Source organism: Arvicola amphibius, chromosome 11 (assembly GCF_903992535.2).
Source record: "Arvicola amphibius chromosome 11, mArvAmp1.2, whole genome shotgun sequence".
NCBI classification, from domain to species: Eukaryota; Metazoa; Chordata; class Mammalia; order Rodentia; family Cricetidae; genus Arvicola; species Arvicola amphibius.
In genome coordinates, this window is record NC_052057.2 from 94,609,943 (window position 1) to 94,634,763 (window position 24,821).

The window sequence follows — 24,821 nt, forward strand, 5'->3', positions numbered from 1 at the left end:
GTAGAAGGAGAGAACTGTCTCCACAAAATTGTCTTCTTTTTTGTTTGTTTGGTTTTATTATTTTTGTTTTTCAAGACAAGGATTCTCTGTAGCTTCGGTGCCTGTCCTGGAACTAGCTCTTGTAGACCAGGCTGGCCTCGAACTCACAGAGATCTGCCTGCCTCTGCCTCCCAAGGCATGCGCCATCACCGCCCAGCCAAAATTGTCCTCTTCATACATGTGCCATAGCATACATGCACACACTCATGCAATCATAAAATTTTTAAATTATGTTTTTGCTTACTTGTCTTGGGCAAAGCCCTAAGTTTGATCTCCAGAGGCATGTGTCTCCCCTCCTAAACCCCTACTCCAATCTTAGTTTTGTTATTGTTGTTATTTTTCAGACAGGGTCTTTCTACATAGCCCTGGATATCCTGGAAGTCACTAGGTAGACCAAGCTGGCCTCCCAGTCTTAGTTTTTAAACTTTGTATTTAACTTGGGAATCCTTGATTTTGCATCATGTCCTAGGAATACATTATCAGCAACAGGTACAGCACTTCTCAGAAGGAACTATTAAAATGTCTTAGTTGCTTTAGCAGCATAAAGAAAAGTTGTTTGTAGTATGTGAACCAGTTAAGTTACTATGTTTTTGCCCTGTGTTGCCCTGTTTTCCCAGTTAGAACTTGATTCTTTGCCCCATGTTCTCTTTAATCATCTCTTCTACATCGAAACATGGAATGAGGAATTTTTAGCTAGGTTGTCTTCTGGTGTTACTAGCTGCTCTTTCAAAGAATCCCTTTTTATTAGCAGAGTCAGGGTAGATGAAGCCAGTACAAGTGGTAACCTACAGCAGTATGTGAAGTCTGCTTCTGACAAAAGAAACAAGTTCTTGAGACAGGGTTTCTCTGTAGCTTTGGAGCCTGTTGGAACTAGCTCTTGTAGACCAGGCTGGCCTCGAACTCACAGAGATCTGCCTGCCTCTGCCTCCTGAGTGCTGGGATTAAAGGTGTGTGCCACCAAAGCCCCGCAAAAGAACGAAGTTTTGCTAGGCCTATAAATCTCATCTACAAATCTCTGTGTTAAGCTAGAATCTTTGTTTTTGCTTTAAAAAGATTATTTATTATGTACAAATTGTTCTACCTTCATGTCTGCCTGCAGGACAGAAGAGGGCACCAGATCTCACTATAGGTGGTAGTGAGCCATCATGTTGGTGCTGGGAATTGAACTCAGGACATCAGGAAGAACAGCCAGTGCTCTTAACCTCTGAGCCATCTCTCCAGACTTAGGTTTTTTAAAAGTGAACTTTTTGCTTCTCAAATGCTGCTCTGGGGAGTATATGTAGACTTGGGAGGGAAATAAAAGGCAGGCTGATTTATTTATTTGTTTGTTGTTGGGTTATTTTTTGGAGGCAGTGTCTCACTGTGTAGTCTTGACTTGCTTGGAACTGCTATGTTCTTTGAGCTCACAGATCTGCCTGCCTCTGCTTAAAGTTCTGCAACACAGGCCGGAAGATGATGTGCATGCCTTTGATCCCAGCACTCAGGAGGCAGAGGCAGGAGGATCTTTGTGAGTTTGAGGCCAGCCTGGTCTACAGAGTGAGTTCCAGGACAACCAGGACTGTCTCACAGAGAAGACCTATTTCGAAAAACAAACAAAGTCTGCAGCACCATGGCCAGGTGTTCTGAGATCTGCAAACTGTCACAAGAAGCTAGTTTGCATGCATTGAGTGTGTGTGTGTGTGTGTGTGTGTGTGTGTGTGTGTGTGTGTACATGTACATGCATGCATTTTCCCTACCCATTTTGTAACAGGCTTTGTCCTTTTCCTGTTTTACCTACAGGTGAAATAGGTTTTCCTTAACACACGATTTTCCTATTTTTATCTTTCTGTGATTTTCTGCTCACCCACACAGGGTGTTATGTTGGTGCATTTTCCATTGTTAAGCATGTTGGTATTAAAGGCAGGTACCACCACTGGATGGCCTAGTAGTTCTTTTCCTGCACGGTTGTTTCATGGTCTGTAAAGAATTGTGTTGGAATGCTTTTGGTAGGAAGGCCATTTTTATTATATATATTTTATTATATTGACCGTACTGATCCATGAGCATGGGATATCTTTCCATCTTCTGATATCTTTTCCAGTTTCTTTCTTCAATGACTTGACGTTCTTATCATAAAGGTCTTTCACTTCTTTGGTTAGTGTTACCTCACGATATTTTATATTATTTGATGTGAAGGGTGTTGTGTCCCTGATGTATTTCTCAGTCTGTCATTTCTGTATAGGAGGGCTGTTGAGTTTTGTGAGTTAGTTATTCTATATCTAGCCACTTCACTGAAAGTGAATCTGAATCAGGTGTAGAATTTTTGGGGTCACTTATGTAGACTGTCATATCACCTGCAAATAATGATCCTTTGATTTCTTCCTTTCCAATTTGTATTCCCTGATCTCCTTCAGTTGTCTTATTGCTCTAGCTAAGGATTCAAGTTCTATATTGGAAAGGGAGAGTGGACAGCCTTGTCCCTGATTTTACTAGAATTTCTGTTTCTTTCCATTTAATTTGATGTTGGCAGTTAGTGTGGTATATATTGCTTTCATTATGTTTAGGTATGGCCCTTGTTTCCCTAATCTCTCCAAGACTTTTTTTTTTAAGAAGGGGGGTTAGATTTTGTCAAAGGCTTTTAAACATCTGAGATGATCATGTTTTTTTTTTCCTTTCTGTTTGTTTATATGGTGGATTACATTGACCGATTTTTTTTTTTTTTTTTTTTTTTTTGGTTTTTTGAGACAGGGTTTCTCTGCAGCTTTAGAGCCTGTCCTGGAGCCAGCTCTTGTAGACCAGGCTGGTCTCGAACAGAGATCCACCTGCCTCTGCCTCCCAAGTGCTGGGATTAAAGGCGTGTGCCACCACCGCCCGGCTACATTGACTGAATTTTAAATGTTGAATTGTTTCTGCATCTTTAGGATGAAGCCAACTTGGTCATGCTGGATGATCTTTTTGATGTGCTCATAGATTTGGTTTGTGAGGCTTTTTATTGTTTTGTTTTTTGAGAAAGGATTTCTCTGTATAGCTTTGGTTGTTTTTGGAACTCGCTCTTTAGACCAACCAGGTTGGTCTCCAACTCACGCGATCGCTTGTTTCTACCTTCTAAGTGCTGGGATTAAAGGCGTGTGCCACCAGTGCCCAACCTTTGGGGGGTGGATTGCGATTATTTTATTGAGCATTTTTGCATCTATGTTCATGAGGGAGATTGATTTGTAATTCTTTCTTCGTTAAATGTTTGTGTAATTTGGGTGTCAGGGTAACTATGCCTTATAAAATTAATTTGGCAATGTTCCTTTTATTTTTATTTTGTGGAATAATGTGAGTAGTATTGGTATTAGTTCCTCTTTGAAAGTCTTGGAGAATTCTGCATTTTTAGTTGGGAGACATTTAATGACTGCATTTATTCCTTAGGTTTATAGATCTGTTTATCTGATTGTGATGCTTAGGTAAGTGGGATCTATTGAGAAAATTATTCATTAATTTTCGATTTTCCATTTTTGTGGAGTACAGGTTTTTAAAGTATGACCTAATTCTTTTTTTGGATTTCCTCAGTGTATGTTGTTAGGCCCCCCTCATGTTTCTGGTTTTGTTAATTTGAATATTCCCTCTCAGTTTTTTTAGTTAATTTGGATAAGGGTTTGTCTAGCCTAATGATTTTCTCAAAGAACCATTTCTTTGTTTCTTTGATTCTTTGTATTGTTTTTTGTTTCTCTATTATTGATTTTAGCTCTCAGTTTGATAATTTCCTGCTAGCTCCTCCTGGGTGAGCTTACTTCTTTCTGTCTAGATCTTTCAGGTGTGCTGTTAATTGCTAGTGTGAGAGTTCTCCAAATTCTTTATGTGGGCACTTAGTGCTATGAACTTTGAACCTCTTAGCACTGCTTTCATTGTGTCCCGTAAGTTTGGGTATGTTGTACATTCATTTTTATTGAATTCTAGTAGGTCTTTAATTTCTTTGTCTTAACTTAGTTTTTATTCAGTAGAGTTGTTCAGTTTCCATGAGTTTGTAGGCTTTCTGTTGTTTCTGCTGTTGTTGAAATCTAGCTTTAATCCATGGTAGTTTAATAGGTAAGGGGATTATTTCAATTTCTTGTCTCTGTTGAGACTTGCTTTGTGAGTAGGTATGTGGTCAGTTTTGGAGGAGGCTCATGAGATGCTGGGAAGAAGATATGTTCTTTTGTGTTTGGGCAAAATGTTCTGTAGATGTCTGTTAGGTTCATTTGATTTATAATCAGTTAGCTTCAGTGTTTCTCTGCTTAGTTTCTGGCTGGATGACCTGTCTATTGGCAAGAGTGGGTTTTTGAAGTCTCCCACATTAGTGTGTGACGATCAGCATGTGATTTAAGCTGTAGTACTGTTTCTTCTATAAACATGGGTTGAACCAGGTGTTTTCTTTTGGGCCACCAACCGGCTCCCAAATCATGACATGGAGACTTATTAGTTATGAATGCTTAGCTTAACTTAGGCTTGTTCCTGGCTAGCACTTTGGACTTAAATTAACCTTCTTTTCTTTATCTACTGTTTGCCTCAGGGCTTTTTACTTTTCCCCCTATCTGTTTTATCTTTTTCTGTTGTCTATGGCTGGCTGTTCGGTCCTGGGCATCTCCCTCTTTCTCTCCTCCTTCCTCTCCTTCCTAGGTTTCTTTTATTCTCTCTCTCTCTCTGCTAGCCTTGCCTCTAACCCTAGCTATTGGCCATTCAGCTCTTTATTAGACCAATCAGATGCTTTAGGCAGGCAAGGTGACATAGACACACATCTTTTCATAATTAAACAAATGCAACATAAACAAATGTAACACATCTTTACATAGTTAAATATTCCACAGCAGTGGGTGCTCTTGCATTTGGGGTAGACATTAAGAATTGAAAGATGGGGCTGGAGAGATGGCTCAGAGGTTAAAGAGCACTGGCTGCTCTTCCAGAAGTCCTGAGTTCAATTCCCAGCCACAACCATCTGTAATGAGATCTGGCGCCCTCTTCTGGCCTGCAGGCGTACATGGAGGCAGAATGCTGTATATATAATAAATAAATAAATCTTAAAAAAAAAAAAACTGAAAGATCATTCTGAGGGATTTTTCCTTTGGTGAGTGTAAGATTCCCTCCCTCTCTCCCTCCCTCCCTCCTCCTCCCCCTTTTTCTCTTGAAACAAAATTTCTCTAGCTTTGGAGCTTGTCCTGGAACTAGCTTTTGTAGACCAGGCTGGCCTTGAACTCACAAAGATCCGCCTGCTTCTGCCTCCAGATTGCTGGGAGCTCCCCTATCTCTTGATTAGTTTTGGTTAGCTTTCATTTAATTGGAAAATCTTTTTCCAGCCCTTTCCTCTATATTTGATGCTATATTTGGGCATAGCAGAAGGATGGATTCTGTTTTCAATCCATTCTGTTAGTCTGTCTCTTTACTGGGGAATTGAGTCTGTTGATAGCAATGGCCAGTGATTGTTCATTACTGTTATTTTGTTGTTGGTGTTGGTGGTGATGGTGTGTATAAGTGTGTGTGTGTTTCTTTTGGTTTTGCTGGTGTGAAGTTATTTCCTATGATTTTGTAGGTATAGTTAACCTCCTTAGATTAGAGTTCTCCTTCTAGGACCTTCTGAAGGGCTGGATTTGTGAATATTGTTTGAATTTTACTTTATCATGGAATATCTTGTTTTCTTCATCTTTGGTGATTGAAAGTTTTGCTGTGTGGTCTCCTAAAGAGTCTGTAGCACATCTGTTCAGGCCCTTCTGACTTTTAGAGTTTCCTTTGAGAAGTTGGATGTAGTTCAGGTATGCCTTTCTATGTTACTTGGTCTTTTTCCCTTATAACTTTTGATGTTCTTTGTTTGTTGTGTGTATTCAGTGGTTTGGTTATGTGGCGAGGGGACTTTCTCTTCTTGTCCAGTCTATTTGTTGTTGTGCCTTTATAGGCATCTCCTTCTTTAGGTTAGGAACATTTTCTTATATGATCCTGTTGAAATAGTTTCTGGGCCATTGAGCTGGGTTTCTTCTCCTTCTGTTTCTATTATTCTTAGGTTTGGTCTTTTCACAGTGTCCCATATTTCCTAAATGTTTTATGTCAAGTTTTTTTGTATTTAACATTTCCTTTTACTAATATATCTATTTCTTCTATGCTGTCTTCAGTGCCTGAGAGTCTCTTGTATTCTGCTGGTGGAGCTGGCCTCTGTAGTTCCTCTTCATTTACCTAAAGTTTTCCTTCCAGAATTCCTTCAGTTTGTATTTTCTCTATTGCTTCTATTTCCATTTTCAGGTCTTGGACAGTTTTGTCTCCTACAACTTTTTTTTTTTTTGTTGTTCTTTTTGGCCTTTTATTTCCTTCAACCTTTTGTTAGTCTCTTCCTTCATTTCTTTAGTTTATTCATTTCCTCCCTTGAAGCCCTCAGTCACCTACGTAAAGTTGGTTTTAAGGATGTTTTCATGTGCTCCAGCTGTGTTGGAATAGTCGGGGCTTGCTGTGGTAGGATAGCTGGACTCTGGTGACATATTACCTGGCTGTTACTGTGCTTTTACACTGGCCTCCAGGCTGTTGTGTTCGGGGTGATACAGGTCTAGGTGCCACCTCAAGAGTTTCCTCTCTGGTCTTCTGGCCTGTGGTTGAACAGGCGGGGTCTTCACCTGAGTTGGGGGCTGTACTTCTGGTGACCACTGTGGTCTCTTATGGAGCAGGACACCTCTTGAGTTTGGGGCTGGAGTTCTGGTGGTAGTCTGCAAGGCCTGTGATCCAGGAGGGAGTCTCTGCTTGTACTGGGGGCTGGGTCAAGGCGATGAGAAGTGGGGGTGTTGGGGATAGATTGGGGGCACTGAGTTGGGGAGGTACGCTGGCAAGCTGCCTACCTGGAGTTCTGGCAGCTGGGGTAAATGACTTCTGGTCCTAATCCTAATAAGTTTATATATATATATATATATATATATATATATATATATATATATATATGTGTGTGTGTGTGTGTGTGTGTGTGTGTGTGTATATATATGTGTGTGTGTGTGTGTGTGTGTGTGTGTGTGTATAATAAACATATATGTATATAGATATTTATTATATATACATATATATTATATATAATACATATAATATTAACTTATATAGTTATATATAATATATATATTCTCCCTACATGTCCACCTGCAGGCCAGAAGAGGGCATCAGATCTCATTACAGATGGCTGTGAGCCACCATGTGTTGTTGGGAATTGAACTCAGAACCTCTGGAAAAGCAGCCAGTGCTGATAACCTCTGAGCTATCACTCCAACCCCTAAAAAATTTTTTTAAAATCATATTTACTGTGTGTGTGTGTGTGTATGTATGTATGTGTGTATGTGTGTATGGCATCTAAGCAGAAGTGTGAGAACAACTTGGGGCAGTCATTCTCTTCCTGTCGTTCATCCTGGCTATCAGAGTCGAGTCTCCAGGCTTGGTGGCCAGCACCTCTGCCTGCGGGGCCATCTCTCCAGCTCCCAAACTGTCATCGCTTTTCATAAGTCTTCAAATAGAACCTCACGTTTGAATCAGATATTTTAAGGGTGAAAAACTTTAAAACTGACTGTAATTTCTTTAAAAACTACTTTCTCAACACGGGCCTTCACAGTGGTTTCTTTGCTTTTCAGAACTATCCTGTTAAGTGTAATCTCACTGCTTAATGAGCCCAACACCTTTTCTCCAGCCAATGTGGACGCTTCAGTTATGTTCAGGAAATGGAGGGACAGTAAAGGAAAAGACAAGGAGTATGCTGAGATCATCAGGTGAGTCAGACCGTAGCATTCTGGACCTCACTGCTCATGCGCAAACTTCAATATCCTGTTATTTTAAAACAATTCTCAGGCTTATGGAGTAAGAATCTAAGAGAACTCAGAACAGAAACAAAAAACAAAAAATAAACTCATTAGAAAGCGGGGGGGGGGGCAACGGGAGCTACACAGAACAGGACAGGACAGATGTATTTTATTTTTAAAGATTTATTTATTTATTTATTATGTATACAACATTCTGCCTCCATGCCAGAAGAGGTCGCCAGATCTCATTACAGATGGTTGTGAGCCACCATGCGGTTGCTGGGAATTGAACTCAGGACCTTTGGAAGAGCAGGCGGTGCTCTTAACCACTGAGCCATCTCTCCAGCCCCGACAGATGTATTTTAAAGCAGGCTAGCCTTGAACGTAAAGATCAGAGCTCCATCCTCTGCCTCCCAAGTACTGGGGTTACAGTGTACATCACTGTGCCCTGCTTGTCTTTCATGGTCATCCACTGAGGTTGTCAAGAATCAAGAGGCTGGAGAGATGGCTCAGAGGTTAAGAGCACTGACTGTTCTTCCAGAGGATCTGAGTTCAATTCCCAGCAACCACATGGTGGCTCACAACCATCTATATTGGAATCTGGTGCCCTTTTCTGGTGTGCAGACTGAACACTGTATACATAATAAGAAAAAGTAGTATAAGTGGTAAAGACCTATAGCAACTACAGGAATGTGTGCAAAGCCTGGGACAAACTAAAGCTTCAGGGAAGCAGTGTTCTTATGTTTTCAGTGTTTCCAGTCCTCCATCTTGATGCCTTTGGTTTTTGTACTTTTGGGATGAAACTGTTTTACTTAAACAGCCAGCATTTGCTGCACACCTGTTACCTGACACGCCACCACTAGGTGATGGGAGGCTGGGGAAGACAGGGCGCCTTCTAATGAAGAGCACTCCAAACCAGTGAGACTTAGTGACATGGGGACCTAATCAGCTTCGTGCATTCAAGGCACTGTATATATATGCTGGGCTCTAGCTAAGAGCTGGCTGGAACGCTTGATACATGCCCTGGGTTTGATTCCCAACATCCCCACCCCCCCCCCCATACACACACACAAACGAGGCTGACTCTAAATTCAGAATGCACATTAAAAACCAGTAAGCCAGGTAGTGGTGGCACACGCCTTTAATCCCAGCACTCGGGAGGCAGAGGCAGGCAGATCTCTGTGAGTTCGAGACCAGCCTGGTCTACAAGAGCTAGCTCCAGGACAGGCTCTAAAGCTGCAGAGAAACCCTGTCTCGAAAAACAAAACAAAAAACAAACAAAAAAAGCCAGTAGTGTGTGTGCATCTGTAATCCCTGAGCCCTCAGCAGGAGATGGGAGGCAAAGACAGGATTAGCTAGCCTGATCCGTGTATCAGTGAAGAGATTTTTGTCTCAAGCAAGGCTAAAATGTTAAGCAAGGAGCCTCTATGATGCCTTAGTGTGCTGCAGGGTATCTGTCCTATCTGGAGTATGCAAAGTGAGTGATGACAATATTTATTATGGTCAGTTACAAATTTCTTAAAAACAGAGGCTTAAACCAAGTACGATGGGTTTTGCTCATAATGCCGCATAAGGAGACTTAGGGGCAAGAGCATTAGAGTTGCAGGCCAGTGTTAGTGACATCCTCTCAAACAAAAGCCGACTCGCACAAACCATTGTGTCATCCTCTGCTCAGGAAACAGGTCTCGGCCACTAAGGCTGAAGCAGAAAAGGATGGAGTGAAGGTCCCCACAACCCTGGCAGAATACTGCATCAAAACTAAAGTGCCTTCCAATGACAACAGCTCAGATCTGCTGTATGACGACTTGTATGACGACGACATTGATGATGAAGATGAGGAGGAAGAGGACGCCGACTGTTATGATGATGATGATTCTGGGAACGAGGAGTCGTGACATGTTCCTTCAGTGCCCCTGTACTGCCCTGAGTCTCAGGCCAAAGGGAGGGGAGCAAGTGGGGATCTATGGTGGCCCCTCAGCAAAAACTTACTCATGGGGGGGGGAAACACACAGCTCCTGCTGACTCCCCGCGGATCTCAGTTTGCTCCTTTTTATGGACCTTTACTGGAGAGAAAGTACCCTCCACAGAATGTCTGAATTCTTGCATTCTTTATCCTTCCATCACTGTATTGATTCTTTTTAAAGAAAAAAAAAAAGCCACCACCCTTCAAACTCCCACCTCACTTCATCTCTGCAGAATGTTCACAGCAAAACACGTTTGTCTGTTTTTAGATTCTTGAAGAATTAGTCTGTTTAAGACATTATGTGTTTAAAGCTGGGAACTCACTGGGAGTCCACAAGTGCTGCATATATTGGGTAGCAAAAGAAAATGGGGGAAAAAAAACACAAAACCAAAAAAAAAAAAAAAAACCCACAAAACAAACTTAAAAAAAAAAAAAAAAGCCAATTTGCCAAGCAAGGTTTAGCTGCTCCTTTCCATTAGTGCGTGTGCATTTGTTCAGCCCGTGGTGGTGAATTTTGTTTCTTTCCCTTCCTAAGGCTGGGATGCAGTGGGCATCAGGGACTTTTACTCTTGCTAATCCTGATGAAGTGTGCTGCTTCTGCCTCTATGACATCACCCCAACATGGAGGCTACAGCTACTCTGAGAGAAATCAGATTTTTTTTTTTTGGAATTGATTGGGATCTAAAGCCTGAAATAAATATTCATACTTTACATAGAACTGAGCACTTGGCTGCTATTTATTTTAAAAATAGGGAATCTTTTTTTTTTCTGCCAGAGTGGGGTGAGTGGGGGGACGTGAAAGGCAGTGTGTGTGAAGTTTCAGTTATGAAAACAGAGAATTGAAAATTGTACCAGTTTTGATTGATGCTGCTGAGGGGGAAGGTCAAAAGCCGCTGTTGGGGGAGGAAACATCTCAGATACTCAAATGAGGGTCATTTTTTAAGTAGCCATTTTTAATTATTCAGTATTAATCCTAGGTGCATGTGTTAAGATTTTGGTTTTCATCGAGCTGCTCATACTGGTAGTGACACTTGTGAGCATGTGTGACCTGGATCTCATCCTTCCGGTGTACTTTGGGCCACAGAGTGCAAGCAGGAATTGTTCCTGGAGCTTCCCCTGGCTTACCTCAGTTTTGGCAGGGCTGCAGTTGCTGCAGCTGTTTCCCAGGTCTCAGTCACGTGTTGCTTCAATCAAGAGTGAGCTCCTTTTAGCCTTCACCATCCAGGGACTTCAGATTTGAAGTAAAATTTTTGTTCCTGGTTCAGCAAACTGCTATGACATAAAACTAGTTTTCAGAAGGAGAGGATGCTACGATCCTTGTGTACCAGCTCAGCTAGGAACTGGGGAGGACGGATCCTCCACTGTCGAGTAGGCGCCCCTTCCTTCCTTCCTTTCTGATCTCAGGGTTTTCATTCAATCTTTGAACGCTCCTGAATGAATGCTATTTTTTCCAGTTCTCTGGCCTCTAAAATTGGGTCTGTTCTTCAATGAGAATGTTTAGTCCAGAAATGTTTCAATAGTAAAGAGTTAAAATTCCTCTCAATACTCCCGGATAGCCTGCAGCCCTGGTTCCATACGTAGTGCTGATCTTCTTTCCCCCTACACCCAGCCACCGAAGCTAAAGCATCTCACTCCCGGGCATGGTAGGCACCTTGGCATCCTGGGAGGCGCCCTACTGGCCTCTATTGCATGTTGACTCAGGGAGCCAGAGAGGCAAGTGGAGGTGGGCCTCTTGGCTTCTGTTGACATTACTGTTAAGGTTGGCCTTTGACGGGGGTGCAGCTAGTTCCAAAAGAACTTTCTAGTCTAACCAAGGCCTCACTGAGGCTGAGTGGAGGAGGTACATAGTGACATGATCTGCTGTTGCTACTCTCTTACCATAGAACCCGTCAGCCAAGCTCTACTTTTGTAGGCCCTTCTTCCCCTCTCCTGGCCATTATTTGCTGGGTTTGGTCTTGTCCACTGGAAGGGAAAGGTATATAGCTTTCTTGGAAATCTCTTGGAAAATCACCATGATGCACAAGGTTTACATTTGCAACTAAAAAGATTCAGATGCAATTTTCAATTAAACCAGTGGACACAACGACTTTAGTAGTTTCCTTAGCTACAATTGATGGTTTTTCAGTTTAACTTATGAGAAAAGTTTACCCAATGCATTTTGTGTTGATTTCTCCTTAGTGGTTTGTCTTTTTCTGCCCATCTGTCTCCTAATAAAAAATGTGAAATAAAATATACCTGTATTGCTACTTCCCCATGGGTCATCCCTCCCCACCCCCACCTCGACAATAGCCAGGTCTCAGCTACTACTTGGGCTTCAGAGACTTTTTTGTAGAGAATACCTTCGGTCAGTAACCTCTTTTAAGGAGGATTATTAAAGTCAAAGCCACTCGTTTAACTTACTGAAGGGGGTTTCCATCCCTGAGCAAACACTGAGTTCACTTTCATAAGCAAGAGCATGGGAGGCAGCACACTCACTCGAGGCAGAGGAATAAAGATTGCTGCAGGAGACTAAACATGGGGTGTTCCTGCCTCAGTTGGCCACAATCCTAACTACATGAGTCTGTAGCTACAGGGGTCTGCTGGCTGACCACTGCTCCTGACTATAGCAGGTATGACTGACTGTCATTGTGAACCCCAAATCCTCCAAACTTCAAATAGAGTCTCATCTAAGTAGATATGACTCACTCCAAACTCGCTAATCCCCAACTCTGCCTAGCTCTAGGATTATACCCTTTGCTCCCTTTCCCCCAAAAACCTGTCCTCAGAGCATTTTGAATGAAGTGTGGAGTTGGAGCTGACACTTGAGGATAATGCCAGCCCAACTGACTCAGTAGGAGGACCCTATCCCACTGTCAGCAGAAGCAAGGGGCAGGCATAGGCAGCTATGGGGCCTGGAGTAGTAATAGTCCACTGGCTTCCCTTCACATTATCAGTCACTACCCTGGCATCCCTGCTATGACATAAAACTAGTTTTCAGAAGGATAGGATCCTTGTGTACCAGCTCAGACTATTATAAAGATGGCCAGAAAAGGCACATAGCTTTCCTGAGCACAGCCTAGGCCTGCAGAGAAAGGTCAAAAGACAGTTCAAATGGCTGTCCTTGTGAGGTCCAGTGACTCCCAAACCATCCTTAGTCACAGTACACAGAGAACCAGCATGCTCTCAGAACTTTATTAGGTGGAGTTTGGATGAGAGAAAACCCTGAAACAGTTGCCCGCCTGGTTCAGGACAACTGGTATGGAGCAGCCTTTGTTTGGAACGGCTTTCACTGAGATGGAAGCGGATTGATTTCTTTTCATGGGAGCTGACTGGCTGAACATCTTGAGACCCAGTTCAGATTCTGTTTTAAATGGTTGGTCAAAGGCAAGCCCCTAGGGTAGGGCCAAACCAGAAGGCCTTCCTGTGCAGGCAGACGGGTTTATGCTGGACAGGGGTCATCTCTGCTATTCCCAGATTAAGATCTGTTGGAATGGGGACTGTGACAAATGACAAAAATCAGTTTCTCAAAAACAGTATGAAGTAATTACAGAGGGAAGAAACAATGGTTCACAGCGAGCGAGATAAAGAAAAGTCGTGATTCTTCATTGGTACCTGACCCCAGTCCCCAAACCAGCAGCCCACTGAGCTGGGAGCCACATGGGAGGCCAGAAGGCAGAAGGGGTGGGGCTTGCTTGGCTACAGTGAGGGTGTCCACATGGGAGAGCACACACCCCAGCTCCTCCAGGCTTATATCACATTTATAAACACATACATAAATACATCACATACAACAGTGGGTCTGGGAGGCAGGCTTCCCATAGAGGCTCAGCTGACACAGTTAGGTCTCAGAATTCTAGGAAAGGGCACCGGGCTCCCAGAAATGTGCTCCATGTGTTCTCTCCTGCCCAAGAGCCCACCCTCGTTTTTTTTTCAGGGTCTAGTTTGTCCAGTATGGAGAGCTGCCATAGGTGGGTTTGGAAGCTTGAGACTTGGGCTGCAGGGAGCTGGGCTGGCTGCGCTGACCAGAGCCACTCTGAGGAGGAAGAGGAGAAAAGGCTATAAAGGCAGGCACAGAACCCCAGGCCCATGGTAGGGAGGCTGCCTCCATCACTGCGCTCACCGGGGTATCCTGTGGTAGGTGGTGGTGCAGCAGCTGGGAGTGGGGCTGCTGGTGGGCCGGCATGATATGCAGGAACTGTGCGGGTGCATAACCAGCTGCTGCTCCCGGGGCCAGCGGCCCAGTGGAGCCCAAGGCAGAGGGCACGTTGAAAGGTGGGGGTGTCCCTGCATGAAATCCCTGCTTGTCAAAGTTCTGTAGGACAGAGATGACAATGAGAAGCTCACGTTGAACTGTTCTCTCATCTACCTGCCCGCCTTGTAGGCCCTCACCTGTGTCTTGTTGTAGACAGAACCAGTCATATCCGGTAGGCCAGTGGTGCCTGAAGATACTGATACTCCTAGGAGGAAAGACATTTAAGTGCTCCTGCCTGCCTCAGAGAGGAAACAAGTATTGCAGGACCTAGCCCTGGAGAGGAAGTGACACTACCTTTGCCAGGCCCAGATCCAGCTGACTTGTTTGGTGCCTGTGATGATCCACCATAGCCACCCTTGGTGTAATCTCCTGCCGCTGTCCCCTGGGTCAAATCATCATAACCTAGCATGGCAGGGTACAAAAGGCATATGTGGGCTAAGCAAGTTTGTCCCCACCCCTGTGCCCCTCAGTACGGAGGTATGCCCTTACCTGTGCTGTAAGTGTGCTGCCCATAGCCACTGGCCTGCTGGAAAGGGGTAGGGGGAGTGCTGAGGGTCACACCGTGCTGCTTTGCTGAGGCCGGTGGGACCTAGTGGGACAGGCAGGTGAGGGTGGAGTGTAAGAAAAAGGCAAAGAGATCAGGCAGATCTCTGAGCCTCCGGCAAAACTAAATCACAGCCAAGAGAACCAGCCTTTTCCTAAGAGCAATCCATGATGGATAAAGGCAGCGGGGAAACAGAATCTGACCCCCGAGCAATCCTCAAGGCCAAAACTGTAAGGCAATGGGGCTTGTGGCCACACTCGTCCACTGCTGACAGATGCAGGAAAACCTGCACAGCATTTCAGCCTCAAGGACCCACAGTCCAGGGATGATCTGAGAATACTCACAAACATAGTGGGTCCATACTGGAAGGCACTGGGCACGCCTGTGTAGTAGGGGAGGCCAGGATAGCTGTACCCAGGTGGCAGAGCAGGATTCAGAAAGGGCTGCTGTGCCGTGTGATGGGTCTGAGATTGGCTCTGCTGTGCTGGAGCTGGTGTTGGAGGTGCAGGGGATGCAGAGTCTCCTCGGCCAAATTTTGTGACGTCACCTAGAAGAACAGCAGGCTAGCTGTTAGGTCAACTGACAGCTCAAGGACTTCAGCCCTTCTGGCCTCCTATGGCTACGGGCCACCCCATCCCTTCCCTCTCTTGCCCACGGAGCCAACTAACCTGAGTATGGATTATTAGCTAAACTCCCATCTCGGCTGGCAAGAGCTGTGGGTGCTGCAAAAGGAATTCCATAGTAATCCTAGGAAAAAAAACCAAGGAGACTCACTGAGCAGATGGCCTCCCCCACCCTCAGAGCAGATCCAGCTGACAGAACACAGGCACTCTGGTGGTACCTCTCCGAGTGCCTGTGACAGGTAGCTACGGCAGAGCTGAGCTATGACAGGAACCTCGGTGCAAACAGCCCCGAGTCCCTGCTTCAACACCTATTTTTTAACCACATGTGGAGATTTGGTAAATGCTACAGAGCAAACCAACTTTACTGGCCTTTGCTGTGTGAGTGACTCTAAATGGAAGAGCCACCAGCAAGGCAGAAGAGGCAAAGCCTGGGAGGCTTACAGGGGCTGGAGCAGTGCTAGGTGGGTACAGGACCCTGTGTCTAGGCCCTGCCTAGCCCAGTCTCTCCCAACTCATCTGCACCAGCAACAATGACACTGCAGAGCCAAGCTTGAGAATGGCAGCGGCAAAGGCTAAGATTAAAAAGGGTGAAGAAATCCTGCCATGGCCCTTACCAGCCAAGGTTCTGGGCTGTGTATTCCTCAGCTGGGAATGGCACTCAAATCCTCTGGGCTCTAGGCTAGTAGACTCCAGGGAAATCATGGAATTCTCAGGTAGAATCCCAAAGAGGCCCAGGAAACAGCGAACAGCTTGCAGAAGCCCAAATGGAGACTGGTGGGGAGGGTGCCCAGAAGAGAAATCCAAAGGAAGACGAAAATATGATCCAAGGAAAAACTTAAAGCTGTTGCCCTGTGCTGCACTGGAGATCTGGAGATGTCCTCTAAGATACAGCTTTTTAAAAGAAAAGGGAAGGGCTGGAGAGATGGCTCCAAGGTTAAGAAAATTGGCTGCTCTTCCAGCAACCCACTTAGCTGCTCACAACTGTAACCAGTTCCAGGGATCTAAAGCCTTTGTTTACCCTGTGGGCACCAGGTACACATCTGGTACACTACACAACATGGGAAGTTGGGGGTAGTGGAGAAGGAGCAGGCAGCCCCATGCCTGGGTAGAAGTCTTTTCCTCTGAGGAACATAGAGGCCTTGGCTTACCACTGTGCTTTCCCACAAAACCCACTATTTTATCCCTAGACCCAGAGTCAGAACAGACAGCCCTGGTTGGAAATGAGCCAATCCTGCCCCCATTCCACACAGGGAGAAAAGCAATGCTGCCCATGAGTGTGGCCACTGGCCGCTCTCTGAGGAAGACAACACTAAATCCCAAGATCAACTCTCAGATCATGGATTATATGATATTTGCTTGCTTGTTCTGAGACAGGATCTCAACACACAGCCTATGTTGGTCTTGAACTCAAGCTTAGTCTCTCTGGGATTACAGGAACATACTTCCACGTTCAGCTGTTCTTTGTTGTTTTTTTGTTTTTTTTTAATATTTCTTATTGTTTATTTACTTTATGTGTACTGGTGTGAAGGTGTCAGATCCCCTGGAAGTGGATCTTCAGACAGTTGTGAGCTGCCAATGTGGGTGCTGGGAATTGAACCCGGGTCCTCTGGAAGAGCAGTCAGTGCTCTTAACTGCTGAGCCATCTCTCCAGCCCTGTTCTTTGTTTTCTTAAAGAAAATGAAAAAGAAATAGAGTAGGAAAATAGGGGACTAGATTTGGTACAGGGCATGGCTTACATGTGTTCTTAGTCTAAGTCTCTCAAATTCACCAGGATGACCACTGCTCAAAAGAAATGGTCAAACCAAACATAGGACCAGACACAGCTTCTCAAAGGTGGTGTGGAGAATCCCATAGCTGAGGTCCTGAAGGCCAAACATTTTGGGAGTCAAGAGAAGAAAGAAGAGCGCCCTGAGAGTCTGAGCTGTCCGGGTCCACTACGTCATTTCGTACTCACCATTGGCAGCCGGGACTGCAGCATTTGGAGCTCATCATATCCGTAGATCTGCAGGAGAATCAGCAGATTAGGGACCACACCAAAGCCATCTCAGGTACCAAAACAGATACACTCAAGAACGGGACTGGGGTCAGGTGCTACAGGAAAAGATCTCATCTACATGAAGTCCAGGAGGAAGACACATCGGGTATTGGGTGGACGGAGACAGGGAGACATGAGCTGCCACAGGTAGCCCATTTATCGTGTCCTGCAAGGTACCAGCCCCTGTGCTCACCGGGTAAGCAGGGAGAAGTCCTCCAGGGCCCACGAGGTACTGATTGTGTAGCAGAGGAGGCACCCCTTGAGGCAGGTTTGGGGGTGCTTTGCCTACAAAGAGGAGAAACCAAACACAATAGATTACCTACCCCCTTCAACGTGAGGCCTGGAAGTTCACTCGTGGAGGTGGGGGAGGGGTAGGTAAGGGACATACCTGAGGTCACCAAGGCTGTGGCCCTGGTACTGTTGCTGGGCACGCTCACAGTGGTCCCACCCAGGCACAGGCTGTTCCCGGGTAAGCCAACTCCCGAGGATGGGGCACTTGGGGCAGAGGTTGCAGCTGTGGAGAAGGTAGCTGAGGATGGGGTGCTCTCCACACTGGCATGCTGTCAAGACAAAAGCCAAGATGTGTGGATTTGATGGCAAGGAAGGAGGAGTTGGGACAGCAAGGACTCCAGACAGACCTATGGCACAATAGGCAGTGGGCAATGACAGTACTTGGCAACTAAAAATCACTCTGAGAGTGATTCTGAGAGAATCTTTCTGTCTCAGGGTCAGTGTAGCCAGATTCAGTCAGCAGGACTCAAAGAGAACACAAAGACTATTAAACTGGTCTGGAGGCTGGTCCAGCGTGGTCCACATAGTGAGTTCCAGACCAGTCTGAGACTGTTAACCCCAGTGGCTAAGAGCACATGCAGCTCTTCTAGAAGACAGGAGTCTCTGCTCCTACCTCAGTGTTACAAAACAGCAAATGGAGGTAACCTATAATAACGTATAGGAGGTAACGTATAGTCTCATGGGAAGGGCAGCTCTCCAAGGATGGGAAGCATGCAAAGGACAAGATAGTGAGAATCAACCCACAATGATTTTGGAGACAGACAGAGAAGAGAGATGTCACTTTATTTGAAGGTGCTGGAGAGACGGCTCAAGGTCGGCATGTACAGTTCTGTTCCAAGCACCCATAGCCTATCAGACGGCTCACAGCCTACTGTCACACCAACTTTAGGGAATTCAATACCCTTTTCCAGATTCTATGGTTACCCACCCACAGCCACACACAGACAGCACACATAAATAAAAAGAAGGGAGTTAGAGAGATCGTTCAGTGATTAAAAGCACTGGCTACTCTCGGGGCTGGAGAGATGGCTCAGACGTTAAGAGCACTGGCTGCTCTTCCAGAGGTCCTGAGTTCAATTCTCAGCAACCATATGGTGGCTCACAAACATCTGCAATTTAATCTGGCTCCTACTTCTGGTGTGCAGACCAAACACTGTAATAATAAATAATTAAACGCACTGGCTACTCTTGCAGAGGACCTAGATTTGGTCCCTAGCACACACCTGGTGCCTTACAATCATCTGTAGCTCTAAATGCAGGGAACTGATACCTTCTTCCTTACCTCTGGCACACGAAAGGTGCATATACATAAATGTCAGCAAACACTCACAGGTATTCCCTCACAGAAACCTCCACTCTGAAATGCTCCTGGCCTGGATTTCGTGACCTTCTAAAACATCTTTCCTCAAACTGTCTGTCTCTAAGCAACCAAAGATGGTATGAAGGTCTAATCACCCACTACCACTAGCAAAGCCCCAAATGGCATTAACAAAATGCAATTCAATTTAGTCTACATCTTTTAGGCAGACAGTGAGAGAGATCTGCAGACAGGAATAAGAAACTAAGGCGGTGAACCATGAGACTCTGGGTTATCTCAGTCCAAAATGAACCAATTTCCCCACTACACATGGGAGGTCTTGGTATACTGTGCAGGAGGGGTGCGCACTTACAGTGTGTGGCGTGCTTGTGGGACGTGCTGTGTGTGCAGAAGACAAGCTGTTCTGGTGACTGGAGAGGGAACTAGAAAATAAAATAAAGCACAGGTCCAAACAACACAAGTTTTTTTTTTTTTTTATTTTTTATTTTTTTCCCCCACAGAAGCAAGTCCTGCCTGGTTTAGCTATAATCAAGGTCAATCCTATCCCTGAGATTGCCTGGCTGGGAATCAGATTTCATGCCCTTAGACTCCTGTGGCAACTACTCCTACAGGCCAAAAATGACTTACATGGCTTCAATAAATTATAACCTTTTTTGGCTATAAAAAGAGTAAAATCAGGATTGTTTACCTGGAGAGCTCATAAGACTGAGTCAAGAGAGGTTCTATGTGTTTGCCCACACCTAAGAGTCCAGCTTAAATTCCAATCAGATACAGAGTTGAAATAACTCACGTTTGCTCTGAACTAAATGGATCAAATAACTCTACCCAAAAGTTATGGTAACAAGCTAATTTCTTTTCCTGTATCCTATTCCAATAATTTATCTCTGGAATCAGGACATATTTAAATCATATTAAGGTGGCGTGGGTCAAGAACTCGGGACAAGCAAGTCATTAAGTATCTGCATGTGGTTCCAACGCTTCTCAGGAGACCTCGGACAGAGACATCAGAAGCAGTTAGGGTTTTCATATCAGGTGATGTTGGGCCACGACAGGCCAAAGTCTACGCCAGTATTTTACAACAGACACTCCACCAGAGGTAACAAATAAGCTCTGTTGATGGCATCAGCTTGACAGGAGCCCCACAAGTCTCCATCCCCTTTCTTTTCTGTCACCCACGTACCTGGTAAGCTGAGAAAGAGGGCTGCTGGACAGGTCCCCAGACTGGGACAAGGAGGGCAAAGTGGCAGTGTGTTGGGATGTAGAGGGCAGAAGTACAGTGCAGGAGGTGGTGCTGGGTAAGGAGCCTACGGATGGGAGGGCTGGAGGGTCTGTCGGTTTTGGCTCTAAAATGGATGAAGTACCTGCAAGAAATGTATCTCTTTAGCCGCAGAAACAACCCTTAGTACCGGAGACACAGTCGATGATCTGGTCATATTCAGATATGATATAAAACATGCTACATTTCCTAGCATATCACCTAGGCATGTCACCAGACAGCTCTACTGCTTCACACAAGTGTGAAAGGTGTGGACAGAGAGCAGAAAGGGACACCCAATCCTAAGCTGTCTCGATGGGGATATATTTCTCCCATTTTCAAAAACCTGACACGCACCCAGAGAAGAAAAAAATGGGCCAACATGGATGTGTGTGTGCAGTGGACAAACTTCCCATAGAAAGCGTGGCCCGATTCCGGGCGGTGGTGGCGCACGCCTTTAATCCCAGCACTCGGGAGGCAGAGGCAGGCGGATCTCTGAGTTCGAGGCCAGCCTGGTCTACAAGAGCCAGCTCCAAGACAGGCTCTAGAAACTACAGGGAAACCCTGTCTCGAGGGAAAAAAAAAAAAAAAAAAAAGCGTGGTCCGAGGAAGAAGAGCAAGAACTCCCCAGAGCACTTTCACCCACGTGAAACCACTGAAGGTACAGGCTGCCAGGGGAAATGTCCAGGAAGAACTCACAGCAACGTCTACTAGCAAATTCACAGTGGGAACTTCCTCTGTTTGTCTCACAGACACAAGGTTTTATGTTTCAGGGATGAGATGGACAGAACTGATGATCTTTGGAAAAGACTCAGGTTGATTGTCATCCACACATAAGTCAGATATGTGCTTGGAAACACATCATCGTCTTTTCTCTCTTGCAGAACGCCCTGGGAAGAAGCAAGCACTCTAACAAGAAGGGAGAGTTCACAGCGGACAGGTGAAAGGTTGGCCTGCAGCTTGGGCAACCTGGCTTCTTTCTGAGATAGCCTACAACAAAATTCTGAGTACTCAAGGATGACTTTGAACTCCTGATCCTTGTGCCACCTCTTGCATGCTGTATTTACACTGTATACCACCACACCCATGTAGTTTTGATTCTTATGCCTTCCTAGGGCTACCATTATAGGCTCCTGCCAGCACACCTGGTAGGTTATGTCCTGGAGATTAAACTCAGAGCTACATGTAGACTGAGTAGACACTCCTCTGACCAATAGTTCAGTGCTGTTGGGTGCTAGAAAGACGTGAGTGTGGTGACATCTGAGTAGGGCCATCACAGCTATTGATGTTGCTATGTTACAATGATTCATTTGGGTAAAAATTCTATTAGTGAAGGATTGTACAGGATACAAACAGTATAATATTTTAATTCATATTTGTGAGAGGGACGTAACTAATGTCAATGAATAATAAGAGGATAAATACTGAAATTGTTAGGATTTTAATTATTAGGTTAAAGAGTTTGAGAGTTGGGTTGAACAGCCATAATTCAATCCTGTATTGGTAAAGGAGTAGGCTTTCATTTTTCACAGTTTGGTCTAGTTGAAGCCATTGCAGTCTCTGATTAGATCTGATAAAAATGCAAGAAAAAAATTATAAGGTTAATGCTGATTAATTCATAAATTTAGAATAGAATCGATAATGGGGTATAGTTTTATTGTTTGTTTTGCAGTAGTGGTGCACACCTTTAATTCCAGCACTCGGGAGGCAGAGACAGGCATACATACAGAGGAAGTTCAAGGACAGCCTGGAACAAAGAGAAAGCCTGTCTTGAAAATCCAAAAAGGATTAGCAGTTTGGAGTGAAATACCTTGTGTTACTTTGGGCGATTGAGAGGAATGTGCCAATTCTAGTTTAATTTTAGTTTAAAAGGTCAGGGTTGAGGGGGTAAGTTTGAGGTGACTCCTCGATCTCTTGGCATCTGTTTCATAAGATTAAGCCAGCCATGAAGCATCTAACCCGAGATTAAGAGGCCAAAGGTCACCTGCACAACCAAGGATGACTTTGTAGAAGGCTCACAGAGACATGTTTTCTTGAAAAAGGAACAGGAAGAGAGAGCGAGAACAGGCTGAGAATGGAGCATCTTACATGCTCACTTGGATTCCTAGACACTTTACATTTATTAACTGTGAAGCCTGAGGTCATTCTGGCAGACACGGTGAATGAACACCCTCTCCATAAAAGTAAAAGTTTGGGATGTGGTGTGGTAGTATACATCTTTATTTAATCCTGCACACAGGGGTCAGCGGCAAGCAGAGCTCTTATGAGTTTGAGGGCAGCATGTAGGAATAGCAAACTCCAGGTTAGCCAGAGCTAAGTAAGACCATCTCAAAAACAAACCAACAATGGTTTCCAGAAAAAAGGTCAAGTACTGATTTTAGTGAATTAACCACTGATCAATTGGTGTTTTCCAAATTATGTTAGCCAAAATTTCTGTTTGGTTTCCACAAGTGATAATGAGAACATAACACTTACTGTCCACTGCGTGCTGACTTCGGCTGCCACCATGTCCGTTCTACAAAGAACAGAGAGAGAATTAACACATGGACATGTCAGACAACACCCGTGACTCTCGTGGGGACCAAGACAACCATGCGCACAGGTTAACAAAGGAGCAGTTATTCTTTTCAAAGATTTTACTTTATCTTTAGTCACGTGTATGTGTGTATCTTATGTGACTGCACGTCACTCGGGTAACAGAAGCAGCTGGAAGACACGAACCAGAGCTGAACCCATCATAGCCAATCCTGACGCTTTCCATTTCTCATGAAAACTCTGTAATGCAAAAGTCTCTAAAATTTTGTTAAAAAAAAACCCAAATCCTTTTTTAAAAGAAATAATAATAAAAAGCATCACGGCTTGAGAAATATTTCTTCTTTTTCTTTTCTTTTGAGACAGGGTTTTTCTGTGTAGCTTTGGAGCCTGTCCTGGAACCGGCTCTGCAGATGAGGCACCTCAAACTCACCGAGACCTGCCTGTCTATGCCTCCCAAATGCGGGGGTTAAACATGTGTGCCACCACCTGGCAAGAAACATTTCTAAAAGATGAGATCATCAGATAGACAGAAGACACACCTACATCAACAGGTTAATAATGGTATGTCTGTTATGGGGAATAATTAATGCTTTTCTGGTTGGATTCGATGACTGTTCCACAGAAAACAGTTCACATCTGGTACTGCAGGCCTTGCCAAAAGCCAGTCAAGGAAAGTTCTTTTACCTAAACAACTACAACAGGCAAGCAAGATGGCTCTGTGAGCAAAGGCACTAGCTGCCAAGCCTGATGCCCTTAGTTAGCTTTAGCTCTTCGGGACACAAGATAAAGAGAGAACAACTCCTGCAAGTTGTTCTCTTGACTTCCAGCTCTCTCTCTGTCTCCCCTGCCCCCCCAACACAAACACAATTTTTTTCCTCCCAGTTTTTGAGACACGGTGTTATGCTGGCTATCCTATCCCACTCACCCTGTAGACCAGGTTGACCTTGAATTCAAAAATATGTCTGCCTCTGCCTCCTGAATGCAGAGATAAAAGGTGTGTGGCACGACTGCCTGGCAAACAAACAAACAAATAAACAAAAAAACTGCACACGAACTTGCAAGGAGGAAATCCTAAGAAAAGACACCCAGGTGAATCACTTACAGCCACAGAGCCTGGAGCTGGGTCTGGCGGGCTCGCAGGGCTTTGGTATGCAATCCGGGTGTGCACAGAACTCTGGTCATAAGAGGAAGACGTTGTTGCTGGGCTGGCGGAGCTCAGGGACGAGCTGCTCAGGCTGGAGGAGGTGATGACTGAGGTTGTGTAGGTGGAGCTCTGCACAGCGCTGGTCAGTGGTAGAGAGGCATTCAAAGGGTCACTGAAAAGAGGACATGGGGTCAGACACACTGGCATCATCTGACAGCTCCATATCACACTGTTTCTGTACTGGCATTCACTACAGAATTGCACTAGTCTTTATCAGGCTTCCCCTCTAGATATGGAAAACCCAATTAAGAAAAATATCAAATCTATTTGCAAAATATTTCACTTAAGCAAAATGACATGTTGGAGAGCTAGAGAAGTCAGGCCCCTGCTAGACTGCAGGGAGCGCTAAGTGCTGCCGCTGCCTGCAAGCCCGAGGGCTCCAGGTGCGTCTAGTGACCCAGCATTCTGCTACTAGGACACAGTAACACAGCAGTTACACCACAAGCAAAAGGAGCAAAGAACCTAAATGTCTACCAAACATGAATGTACCACACCTGCTCAGTGAAATGCTAGGCAATGCAAGTTCACTCACATGCAGTATGGACAACCTTTGAAAACTTTTAAGTAAAAGCTAGGAGACACAAAAGCCAAATTTTACATGATTCTAGTTACAAGACACCTCTAGATCAGACGGGTTCTGACATGGCTTTGTCAGAGGGAGGGAAGGAGTGGGAGAAATGAGTACCTGCTAGAGCAGAGTCTAAGAAACTAAGCATGCTGAATGCTGCACAGCAGCATTATTAAGTTGTCTTCACCAATTCTTAGACTCTGTTTTGTTTGACTTTGCAAAGAAAGGAGTATGTTCAGTCATGACTAAAACGGGAGGTCTGTACCTTAAGGACGTTGGGTACATGCTGATAGGACTCTGACAACTATTTTCACTGCCTGAAGCTGCTGGTCCAAACTCAGAAAGAGATGGTTCTGACCCAAATTCCAGGGCCCCAAATTGTACATTTAATCCAGTGACATCCGTAGAACCAGGCATTTCCACCGCGGAAGCAGGAACCTACAAAAGCAAAGCTCTGTCAGGACAGG

The 24,821-nt window shown here is 44.8% G+C and overlaps 2 protein-coding genes and 1 non-coding gene across 5 annotated transcripts in view; 1 reads left to right on the forward strand and 2 right to left on the reverse strand.

Moving 5' to 3' along the window:
* Positions 1–11,980, forward strand: part of Ube2r2 (ubiquitin conjugating enzyme E2 R2) — a 72,767-nt gene extending 60,787 nt beyond the window's left edge. Inside the window, exons 4-5 of the mRNA XM_038347352.2 lie at positions 7,623–7,757; positions 9,463–11,980. Of these exons, the coding sequence (XP_038203280.1) occupies positions 7,623–7,757; positions 9,463–9,682 (355 nt within the window). The 3' untranslated portion in view covers positions 9,683–11,980. The remainder of the gene's footprint in view (positions 1–7,622; positions 7,758–9,462) is intronic.
* A 927-nt stretch (positions 11,981–12,907) lies between these two features.
* Positions 12,908–24,821, reverse strand: part of Ubap2 (ubiquitin associated protein 2) — a 70,024-nt gene continuing 58,110 nt past the window's right edge. For all 3 annotated transcript variants that reach the window (XM_038347854.2, XM_038347853.2, XM_038347855.2), the window contains 15 exons: positions 24,620–24,792; positions 23,685–23,898; positions 22,523–22,562; positions 19,973–20,153; positions 19,145–19,214; positions 17,572–17,743; positions 17,377–17,468; positions 17,103–17,150; positions 15,194–15,272; positions 14,870–15,072; positions 14,471–14,570; positions 14,276–14,383; positions 14,119–14,186; positions 13,850–14,041; positions 12,908–13,762 (listed from right to left, as the gene is read on the reverse strand). In XM_038347854.2, the coding sequence (XP_038203782.1) occupies positions 13,667–13,762; positions 13,850–14,041; positions 14,119–14,186; positions 14,276–14,383; positions 14,471–14,570; positions 14,870–15,072; positions 15,194–15,272; positions 17,103–17,150; positions 17,377–17,468; positions 17,572–17,743; positions 19,145–19,214; positions 19,973–20,153; positions 22,523–22,562; positions 23,685–23,898; positions 24,620–24,792 (1,836 nt within the window). In that variant the 3' untranslated portion in view covers positions 12,908–13,666. The remainder of the gene's footprint in view (positions 13,763–13,849; positions 14,042–14,118; positions 14,187–14,275; positions 14,384–14,470; positions 14,571–14,869; positions 15,073–15,193; positions 15,273–17,102; positions 17,151–17,376; positions 17,469–17,571; positions 17,744–19,144; positions 19,215–19,972; positions 20,154–22,522; positions 22,563–23,684; positions 23,899–24,619; positions 24,793–24,821) is intronic.
* Positions 20,848–20,924, reverse strand: LOC119826947. Its single transcript, XR_005287510.1, has one exon. It is a non-coding gene; the product is annotated as a small nucleolar RNA SNORD121A (small nucleolar RNA).